An 11,667-nucleotide genomic window follows, 5' to 3' on the forward strand; every position below is an offset into this window, starting at 1 on the left:
AAAGAAAATTTAAGAATAAGAAAAACTGGCTCTTCACCTTGTAGTTCCTTTTCAATGCCATAATTTGAAAATCCTCTTTCCTATCCTCCTGCTCAGTAAAGCTAACTATGACTTTGCAAATGTTTCTGTGAGCAAACTATTGAAATCAAGAAGAAAGCTAAGATTCATACTTGGACTAAATTACAAACCGAAAGGAAGGCATGTAGGTTTTGGTAATAAAGAGAACCTGAATATGTGGGGTCCTTTAATGTGCCAGGTGCTATTCTAAGCACACCTTAGGACACATAGATACCTTTCTATGACATAGACACTACTTTTACTGCTGCTGTACCTATAAAGATAATGAATACAGAGGGGTAAATTGCTAGCATAGGCAAGGATTCAATCAAGGAAGTAGAGCCACTACAAGTAGTATGGAATAAGAAGTGTGTTCAAGTACAAAGATTACCATGGTTTTGCTGTGTTCCTTGAAGGCTTATGTCTTGGAAAGTTAATTCCTCAATGTTGGGTTACTGGAAGGTGGAACCTAGTGGGAGGTCATTAGGTCCTGAGGATGGAGAACTCAAGAATGGGTTAATCCATTTCTCATAAGATTGGGTTAGGTGTTGTGGGAGTTTGACCCCTTTTCTTTCTTTTCTGGGAAGCTGTTTGCCCTTAGGTTTTCCACTATAAGTTGAAGCATCATGAGGCCCTCACCAGAGGCCAAGCAGATGCCAGCACCATGAGCTTGGACATGCCAACCTCCAGAATCATGAAATAACATAAACTTCTTTTAAAAATAAATTACCCCATCTCAGACATTTTGTTACAGCAACAGAAAATGAACTAAGAAAGAGATATTACATAATTATTGGAGAAGTAAAGGTCCTGGAAAGGGGAGTGGGAGATCAGAGGAAAGTCAGTAACAGGAATGATGGTGCAGGTAGACAAGTAGGCACTGTGAGCACTTCTCATGTGGGATAGGATCACAATCAGGAGCCAAGTATTTGATTGTGGTCCTGGAGCAACTTCTGGTTGGTGGCTTGTAGTTCATGAACATCTTATGAAGTGAGGAAAAATGGGACAAATGAATCCATGGGTACCTCTGGATCTGTCTCTTGCTACTGCTCTCTCTCTCTCTCTCTTTCTCTCTCTCTGATGACTTGTATCTCTGCAATATAAACTTATTTGTAATCTTTTAACAAACAGCTAGAAATGTAACTAAAAGATATTTACACGATTATCTAAGATGATGTTCATGAAATATTATGTAAGAGCATGAAAACTTGTTGTCCATTAGAAAGAACTAAAATAATAGCAAAAGGCTATATAGATTATAGTATAGCCATCAAAATATATTTTAAGACTACTTAATGATATTGAGACTGTATCATTATACAATATGTTAAATTGCTATGGATTGAATTGTGTTCCTCCCAATTCATGTGGAAGCCCTAACCTCTAATATGACTATATTTGAATAGAAGATAGTTAAGGTCAAATGAGGTCATAAAGGTAAAGCCCTAATTCAATATGACTGATGTCCTTTCAAGAAGAGGAAGAGACCCCAGGACTGTGCACATAGAGAAAAGGCCAGATGAAGATGCACAGAGAAGACAGCCCTCAGCGATCCAAGGACAGAAGCCTCAGGAGAAACTAAACCCGCTGACACCTTGTCTTGAATGTCCAGCCTCCAGAACTGTGAAAAAGCTAAAGTTCTGTTGTTGAAGTCATTCTATTTGTGATATTTTTTATGGCAGCCCTAGAAAATGAATCGATTTAATGGAAAAGTGTGTGTGTGTGTGTGTGTGTGTGTGTGAGAGAGAGAGAGAGAGAGAGAGAGAGAGACAATGAATCACCAACCAAGACTGGTTATGTGAAAGGGGCATACATTTATTGCATTACTGAGGGCAGGAACTGAGGACCAGCTGTGTCATACAAGCAGAACTATTTCACTTCACTTGAGGTGCTGCCCTATAGCCATCTCCACCCACAAACCACATGCAAGATTGAGTGAATGAGCTAAGCTTGAGGTTCTGGAACAGTAGACAACTGAAGACCTCACCTTTCCAGGGGATCACATCTGAATGTAGTTTGTCACTGTATTTTCAGGGAACAAAGGATAAAGAAACACTCTGGCTAGGTTCTCATCTCTCTCTCCCACTCCTTTCCTCTCTCCCTTTCTCTCTTGGTCTCTTCTGGCATCCTAAAACTCCATCTATTTCACTAATAAAAAGAATTCCCTATGATTTTTAAATCTGGTGCCTGCCATGTGTGGCCATGATAGGGTAGTTACATATGGAACAGTCAGAGGTGATGGAAGGACACCCCTAGTTATATGAAGTTCTTGTCAACAAGTGCCTGTCCCATGGGTTCATGGGAAACCCTGATGGGTGAGGAATGCTCAGGAATGGGGAAAAGGAGGGCAAAAGAGTCATGCAGTCAAGTGGAGAAATTTAACAGCATGCCCAGAGTCCTGACTCCCTTGTCCACTGATGCATGCATGGTAGTGAGTGTAAAGCATCTCTGGGTAGTTTTACAGGCTTAGATGCAAATAAAATTTCCTATATGTTTTAGTTCTCTCACAATGAGATTCTCATCCTATTTCAGAGACTACGCAATGCCAGCTCAGTTTCGCACTGGGTAACTGGGAAGAATACGCATTTGGCTCAATTGGCTGAATCATTTTCATCCTCATACCAGCAGGTTCCAATCATGGCATCCTAATCAATCTTCTGACCATCTACATTAATCCTCAAAATGACCCAGATAATCCGATTGGCTGCAGTGCAACCCAGTCACAATTCACATCAGACCATCTGGTGGCTCTATGTCCTCCAAGGGTAGCCCAGAAAGACCATCTGCTTTAATGCTCCATATGTCCTGCCGACAGAGGCAAAGGTTGAGGCCGACCATGCACCAGCAAGCCATTCTCCTCCTGCTTTTGCATGAACCAAAGAAATTCTGAAATGCACTGTAATTTAGCTGCTCAATCCTGCAGAGCCTGCTTTGCATTCTCAGTGAACACATCGTAATATTCAGAATGCAAATTAAACTTTATGGGTGCCATAACCTTGGCCATTTATTGCAGCAGATCCCGTAATTGCCTGATGCTGCTAATACAGCCAAGACTTCTTTGGCTTTTTTTTTTTTTTTTTTTTTTTTTTTTTACTTTTGCAGCTCAAGCTGCCATGTTGATTAAGCAATGCTGTGTTTCTTTGCACTATTTCTTTGGCTAATGTATTAGTTAGGGCTATTCGTTAGGGCCCTTTTAAGTAACTAGAGTAGGTCTCAGGTAGAGATGGACAAAAAAAAATTGAAAGTACAATATATTAGTATGCTGAAGTTCAGCTAGTACTTGAAAAATAAGTAGAGTTAACATTCTGAGGGAAAATAGGCTTGCACTAAAATATAAGGAGAGTTAGGAAAAATAGGTCAGTTTGAGACAATTGGTAACTATAAGATATACTAGAAAGTAAAAGCTGTCCTTTGAATAGTTGATCCACGGAGGTATCTATGATTATACTAATTTGGAAAAAAAATCACCAGCATTAGAATTATCACCAAGGAAAAACTAGGAAAGTTGGGGCAGAAATTGACCAACATTATTTTATCTATATGCAAGTTACAAAAGATGCCCATTCCTCTGCACAGATAAAGCTGGCCCTAGACCAGGCATGTTCCACTGTCATCTTTAGCTTGTAGAAACTACCACCAAATAAAATATTCCAAGGCAGCAACTCTTCCTTATTTGAATTTTGTAGTGCTACAAAGAAGTGGATGAAAACTTCTAATTTGGAAAAAACAAAAGGCAGCATTTCCAGAATGTCCAGACCCCTGGAATTTGGGAACCTGGGTAATATTAAAGAAAGAGCTTTACGATTTGAATAAAAACTGAACTCAAAATACAATTTGAGGTATCCTGTATTATAGGAGAGCTATTATTCTTCCTACTGCCCCAGCAACTCACACCATTGATCTTAGGAGTGTCAGATGGGTGCCTTTGGCTTTCTAGGCTGACAATACATGCTGGTGGCCCTACTGGGGGCACTCTGCCCTCATGGCTCTAAACTTGGGACTTCCTAGTTGGGGCTGTATGTGGCTCCTCTTTCCCAGGCTCTATTAATCGTGGCTCTACTGGGGACTCTCTGTAGTGGCACTACTTTTGTGACAGTTCTCTTTCTGGGCCTTGAGGCTCTCTGAGTCATCCTGTGCAATCTAGCAAGAGGTAGTCATGCCTCTGCAACTCTTGCAGTTTGCACACCTGCAGAGTTAGCACTATGTGAATGCTAAATAGGGCTATGGCCTATAACTTCTGGAGAGGTAGCCCAAACCATACCTAGATTCACTTAAGTCACAGTTGGTTTGGCCAAGGGGAGTTGGGAAAGTACAGGGCAGTGAATGCTGAGATCCTACAGCCATTCACAGTCTCTCTTTTGACATATATTTGTCCCCCAGGCCTTGATACTCTGGGTAATGGGAGGGAAAGCAGCAATAATTTCCAAAATGCCTTTGATATCATTCTTACACTGTCTTGATGAAATGCATGATGAGCATCTGGTTTCCATCTATCCAAACTAATCTTATCAAGTGGCACTTGGACCACACCTTTAGTATTCTCTCCCAAACATACTTTTTATTCTTCATCATCTGACTGAGCTGAAAATTTTTCCAAATCTTTAAGTTTTGCTTCCCTTTTAATTATAAATTACACCTAAAATTTGTTTCTTTCTTCTTACATTTTATATAAGCAGTTAAGAGAAATAATGCAGCATCCTGAACACTTTGGATAGAAGATGTCTTCTGCCATATATCCTGGTTCATTGGTTTTAAATTCTGCCTTCCACAAAGTACTAGGACATGGACATAGTTCAGTCAAGTTCTTTACTCCTTTGCAAAAAGGCTGGCCTTCTTTCCTGTTTCCATAAGATATTCCTCACTGCTTTCTAAGATCTCATTAGAATGGTCTTGGTTGTTCAAATTTCTACCTGCATTTTGACTGTGACTACTTAGATAATGTCTAAGAAGATTGAGGCTCTCTACAGATCTCCTCTTCTGAGCTTCCACCTTTACACTCAATTCATGACAATCTAGGCTTTTTCTAGAATGAAGTGCAAGAGAGAAAGCAGAAACATGATGCAAGGTTTCTTGAAGCCTTGACCTGGACTGGCATGCTGTCATTTCTATCTCATTCTATTTGGCCAATACAGGTTATATTCCTGAGAAAAATTTAACTGTTTCAGCCTCTGCCCATTACTCAGTTCCCCAAACACTTCTACATTTTTAGATATATATTACAGCAAAAACCTACTTTTCTTATACCAATTTCTCAGTCTGTTCGTGCTGCTACAACCAGTTACCAAAGACCAGGTAATTAATAAAGCATAGCAATCTATTTTTTCATAGTTCTGGAGACTGGAAAGTCCAAGATCAAGATCCTGGTGTATTTGGTGTCACTGAGAGACTTGGTCTCTCCTTCTAAAATGTGTCTTGTTGCTGCATTTTGCAAAGGGGACAAATGTTGTATCCTTACATGGGTGGAAGGGATTAAAAGGCAAAAAGGTCTAAGGTAGTTTCCTCCAGCCCTTTTGTAAGGCACCAATCCAAGACCCCACTCCTTAAAACCATCACAATGGGAAGCAAGTTTCAACATTCATTCTGATAGGTACATATACATTCCAACCTGTGTATGCACTTTTGCATTTGTATTCAGCAATGTAACTTGCTTTTGTCAAATAGAGTAAGTTGGAAATGACAGTGTGCCAAATTCAAGCCTAGACTTCAAGAAACCTTGCATGTTTCTGCTTGCTCTCTTGCACTTCTTGCATCACCATGAGAAAGACTTGCCTGGTAGGAGACCCATAGAACAGGATAGACCCATAGAATAAAGTTGCCTTAGGCAAGCTGAAACTAGATCAGCCCACAGACAACCCAAAGATGCAAGAGTGAATCCAATAAAGGTCAGACAACACACAAATATGTGCGTTACAGTAATAAATGATTGTTTTCTTAAGGCACTGAATTTGGGGGTGATTCATTACAGACTGACAGCTAATAGATACAACAGGAAATAGGGCATATCCTCAGCATTCAAGTGTATGGATATTTCCACAGCTTTCTTTGACCTGCAAAATCTTCCAATTTCTGCTTCTCTGTGCACAGTTCCAAATCCCTGAGGGAGAAAAATAACTGGGGAGGATACAATAGAATTTCAAAGAACATAAATCCTTTGTGTGCAGGGGCTAGAAAGCCTCCCCAAAGATGGCTGCCACAGCTGGGCCATCTGCCCAGACAATACAGAGAGCGTGATTCCTCCTCCAACCTGCATCTCCTTGTACTGCTGATTATTAAACTTCTCACCCCATTCCCATACAACATCGGCAATCAAGAAAAGTAAATGATAATAACAGCAGCATGCCGTCATCATCTCTGCTTCCTCTTTATCCAGTCCTGAAAACTTTTCATGATGCATTTTCCTCTCAGCATAGATGCTTAACCCTCAATGGCAAAAGGTGACCACAGGGTACTTATGTACTTTTATAAAAGGTTGTTTCCTTGGACAAACTTAGGCTTGATCCTTTCTACTCAGAACAGAGCTGCTGTGTGATCTCAGGATCCTACACTTGACCAGTGAGGACATAAGCCTTGTTTTGTGGACTCAGTGGGCTCTTTCACAAGGTTTATTTGGAAGCCCAGTCCTGACCTTTAAAAGATCCAGATAAATTACTTTCACCAAGTCCTGTTTACTCTTTCCAAGAATTTAATAGCTGGAATGATTTCCCCTTCCAGAAAAGGATCTGTTTGTGCTTACTTGTATTCTTTCCTTACATTGTAGTATATGAGGTTTTGAAATTATCTGAAAACAGCTTTCCTGGGAGCTTGAGTAAAACACACCACTGTATCATTTGGGGGAACACTTTCTTCTATTTTGAAGATAGAACTAACTTGGCCTCTTGGCCATTTTAAGTAACAACACTATCTTTTTCTTTTTTAATAAAAGCAAATGAATATTTCCAACTCTGTCTTTAGAGTTTAACTTAGTTTGTTTCCAACACTACATTTAAGATCAAAAGGGGCTTTGGCATTTAAGTTTTTAAAAATATAGAGACAAAGTTTCTAGAAAAAACTTAAAAGTGTAAAAAATTGTAAATGAAGTTTTCCTTATGTCTGTTTTTTATTTATCTTAAATTTAAAAAAAAATACAAAAACCACTTAAGTAGTTCAATTAATAGCTTTTAAAAGTTATACTACTTTTCTTACAATGGCTTCTCCCCAGCCAAATCCCTATTTTGGAATCATATTACAACATTCATCTAAAAACACATAAATAAATATGCTAGAATATTTCAAACTTACCATTTTAGACTAAAACATGTTGACCAATTTACTAATCAAATAATTTAAGTTCATAAAATACCATACAGAATAAATTTAAATTGTACACTATGTGTAGAAAAACCCAAAATATTTTGCTTTGATTTATGTACTTTGATTATGTACTGCAGCTCTTCAAGCTATTGTAAATGAGAGCAATTTCTGCACATTTCCAAACATTCACATACTTAGACTTTATTTGGCCTCAAAGTTGTTTTTCTGTTCCACAACTTTAAGTTTAGATTGATTTTAAGATGACTACAAGTTCCCACAGGGTTGAAACTTGGTCAAAATATAGATGAAAAGAATAAAGAAGAATGTCCTAAAAGCAACTTTTTCCTATCAGTCCTCCACCAAGAGGGCTAAGAAAATATATTGTAGAAGTCATGGTTCTTTACCTGATGGAGAGACCCAAACTCTCATTCCTGAAGAATCTTTCCCATTAGTAATCTGCCTGTATTGAACTGCTGCAGTTTTCCATTGAATTCAACCATAGGGCATGGCAATACATGGAATTCCTTAGGGGATTCAAACACACTCTTCCTTACCTTCATTGTAGATTGGTAGTCCAATTCCCCCATGGTAGTCAGAGTTCATCACTTCAATCAGCACAGTCACTATCTTCTTTGTCTATTAACTCAAAAACCCAAAGATGGCTGGGTGACCGTCTTAACTTCAGTTCAGTGGAATTGCTGTTTTGTCTCTGTGTGGAAGCATCACTCCCTTTGGAATTAAGTGCTCCAGGTCAGCAGTGTACAGGTTGAAGAAACAGAAAGCAAAAATTTTGCTAGTGGATTACTAGAGTTAATGGTGAGTGGCACCACTCCTGTTCTCACTCCTTGATTCCTAGACCTTGAATCCAGGCCATAAATGAACTATCATCACTTATTGGACAGTGATTTGCAATATAAACAGCCTTCTACAGGACTATGTCATTGCCCAGAAAGATAATGTCATCCATTTGGTTCTGTAACTGAGTCTTCAAAGGTCATATCACCATTCTTTCAAACCAGTTTCTTCAAGATGGTGGGGAACTTGGAAAGACCAGTGAATCGCATGAGGACCCACTCAGGTGAGTTCCTTGATTATAAAAAAGGTTGTTGGACTATCATTACAGTGGATAGGCATTCTAAAAATCCATGGATGGCAGAAGCATTGTATCCATGGAAGGAAAATCTATACTCAAAGTTTATCTTCCAGTATGAACAAAATGCTTCCATAATGGCAGCAATCCAATGTTATCAACCAAGAAGCTGGCTGGTCACCCCAGGAATGGCACCATACTGAGGACTCAGTGTTATTCTCTGCTGCTGGCAAGATTGCACAACCAGTAGTGACAGCAGCAGCTTGGTCTTGGTTAATGGAAGTTCATATGGATGAGCTGAAGCATAGCTTCTATTTCTGCCTCCATGGGCACTTTGTTTAATAGCCCAATAGGCAATGATAAGGGTGGCTGGCAAAAGAGACTGACTGGTAACTATAGAAGTTGTCCAGGTAACCACTAGAATATTAAAGACCTCCTCACATAGACATATTTTCCTGTTTCTTGCCCATTTAGAGAACTCTATCCACATACTCCTCCAAATTTTCTTGTCACCAGTTTTCCAATTATGTTCCCTCCAAGTCCCTGTCTATCCAACTAAACATTTAGCCATAGCACATGAATAAGTGTATAGTTTTACATGTAACCATTTCTTTTTGCAAACAAAGTGAGCAACCAGACAGACTACTTGAAGTTATGTTCACTAAGAAGGTCTAAAGACTTTTTGTTGTTCGGTTTTGTTTTTAACCACTGTCCTTCACAAATGTCCCAGGAGGGGGCTGTGAATTGCATGAGGAACCCACCCAGGTGAGTTCCTTGATATTGCAGAGGTTCACATTTTGGTGAGCAAAGAGAAGCCCTTATCAGATAACTGAAATTGCCATTACCTTGATCTTGGATTTCCCAGCTTTCTCAACTGTGAGAAATACATTTCTTTTCTTTATAAATTACCCAGTCTGTGGTATTATAGCACATTAAAAAAGGCCTGATTCTTCTTCTATCCACTGAGCATAGAGAACTCTCTGTGAGTTCATAGGTGTAAACTATGAACCATTTTAGAATCACTTGGTAAATAAGTGTAACAGACCTAAATCAGGAATTTATTGCTTCCAAAAATCCAAAAAGACCCAGTAAGTATGGTGCTATTTCTTTCTTTTCTTTTTTTCTTTTTTTTGCTTGTAGTTGGGGCCAAATGTAACAATTTATCTTTCATCTTAGAAGGGATATCTTGATATGCTCCACACCACTCAATCCCTAGAAATATCACAGAGGTAGGAGGTCCTTGAGTTTTTGTGGCATTTTTTTCCACCCTCTGGAACCCAGATGTCCAGTTGCTGCTATATCTTGCTCATTAGGTTCAATCTGCATAACATCATCAATGTAATGAACCAATGTGATGTTTTGTGGAAAGGAAAGGCAATAAAGGCTTTGCAAACTAAAAGTATGACACAGTAATTGAGAATACAAATACCCCTATGGGATATGAAAAAAATGTTCAATATCACTAGCAACTAGAGAAATGCAAATTAAAACTACACTGAGATTTCATCTCACTCTAGTCAGAATAGCAATTACCAAAAATACAAGTAACAATAAATGTTGGTGAGGATGTAGGGAAAAGAGTACTCTCATACATTGCTGGTGGGACTGCAAATTGATGCAACCACTCTGGGAAGCACTATGGAGAATCCTCAGAAAACTTGGAATAGAACCACCATTTGACTCAGTTTTCCTACTCCTCAGCATATACCCAAAGGATTTAAAATCAGCATTCTATAGTGATGTGGACACAACAATGTTTATAGCAACCCAATTCACAATAGCTAAGCTATGGAACCAACCTAGGTGCCCTTTGACAGATGGACGGATAAAGAAAATGTAGTACCTATACACAATGGAATATTACTCAGCCATAAAGGGGGATGAAATTATGGCATTTGCCAGTAAATGCATGGAACCAGAGACTCTTATGCTACGTGAAATAAGTCAATCCCAAAAAACCAAAGGCCAAATGTTCTCTCTTATATGCAAATGCTGACTCACAATAGGGGGATTGGGGGAGGAGTGGAGGTTCACTGGATTGGACAGGGAGGAATAGGGGAAAGAAAGCAGAGATGGGAAAGGGAAGACAGTAGAATGAATCAGACATAACTTTCCTATGGTCATATATGAATGCATGACAAATGTAATGCCATATCGTGTACAACCACAGGAATGGGAAGTTATACTCCATGTATGTATGATGTCAAAAAACATTCTACTAGCATGTATAACTAAAAATAACAAATTGAAAAAAAATACCCTGTGGTAGAAGAGTTAAGGTATTTTACTGACCTTTCTTTCCAGATGAAAAAAAATATCTTTTGTGAGCCTTATTGACAAGGATAAAAAAAACAGCACCTACCAGATCCATAACTGCATACCATGTGCTAAAAGACGTGCTAACTTGCACAAACAGTGAAGCCACATCTGGTATAGCAGCTATGCTGTGGTTTGAGTGTATCCCCTCCAAAATTCAGGTGTTGCAATGTGATTACAGTAAGGATTGGGGCCCAAAAGAGGTAATTAGGCCATGAGATCTCGTCCCTCATGAGTAGGAATAAAGCCCTTACAGAAGAGGCATCATGCAGTGTTCACTTGGCTGTCTCGACCATGTGAGGATATAGCATTCCTCCCTTCCAGGGGATGCAGATATGAGGCACCATCTTGGAAGCAAAGAGAAGCCCTCATCAGATAACTGAAATTGCCATTACCTTGATCTTGGATTTCCCAGCTTCCTCAACTGTGAGAAATACATTTCTTTTCTTTATAAATTACCCAGTCTGTGGTATCATAACACACACACACACACACACTCACACAAAAGACTAAGGAAAGTGGCAGTTGTAGCTAACACCTAGCTAATCTTAGGATAATCTACCATCATTCTCCAAAATTCATTTTTTTCCCTGCACAGACTATTTAAGAGAATTGAAAGGGGATGTGGTGGAATCACCACCTCTATATTTTTCAAGTCCTGTCAGTGCCACTAATCCTTGAAATGATGCAATCATGGAGGCTGAGAAACCCCAAGTTTTGTTGTTTGTAAACTGCAGACCCAGTAAAATCAGTGGTGTAATTCTAGTCCAAGTCAAAAGGTCTGAGAAAAAAAAAGGAACCCATGGGAACTTAGTCCAAGGACAGGAGAAGATATCAAGGCTTGAATAGGAATGCAGGAAGCAAAGTGGAATGAATCCCTCTTTCCTGTACATTTATGTTCTATTCAGGCCCTC

The 11,667-nt window shown here is 39.2% G+C and overlaps 1 protein-coding gene across 1 annotated transcript in view; it reads right to left on the bottom strand.

Annotated features, from left to right (window-relative positions):
- LOC124969291 (transcriptional activator ptaB-like) overlaps positions 1-7,958 on the bottom strand; it is a 190,525-nt gene extending 182,567 nt beyond the window's left edge. Inside the window, exon 1 of the mRNA XM_047532174.1 lies at positions 7,902-7,958. Within this exon, the coding sequence (XP_047388130.1) occupies positions 7,902-7,950 (49 nt within the window). The 5' untranslated portion in view covers positions 7,951-7,958. The remainder of the gene's footprint in view (positions 1-7,901) is intronic.
- Between the last annotated feature and the right edge of the window lie 3,709 nt (positions 7,959-11,667).

The sequence above is a fragment of the Sciurus carolinensis genome, chromosome 17 (genome assembly GCF_902686445.1).
Source record: "Sciurus carolinensis chromosome 17, mSciCar1.2, whole genome shotgun sequence".
Taxonomy (NCBI): Eukaryota; Metazoa; Chordata; class Mammalia; order Rodentia; family Sciuridae; genus Sciurus; species Sciurus carolinensis.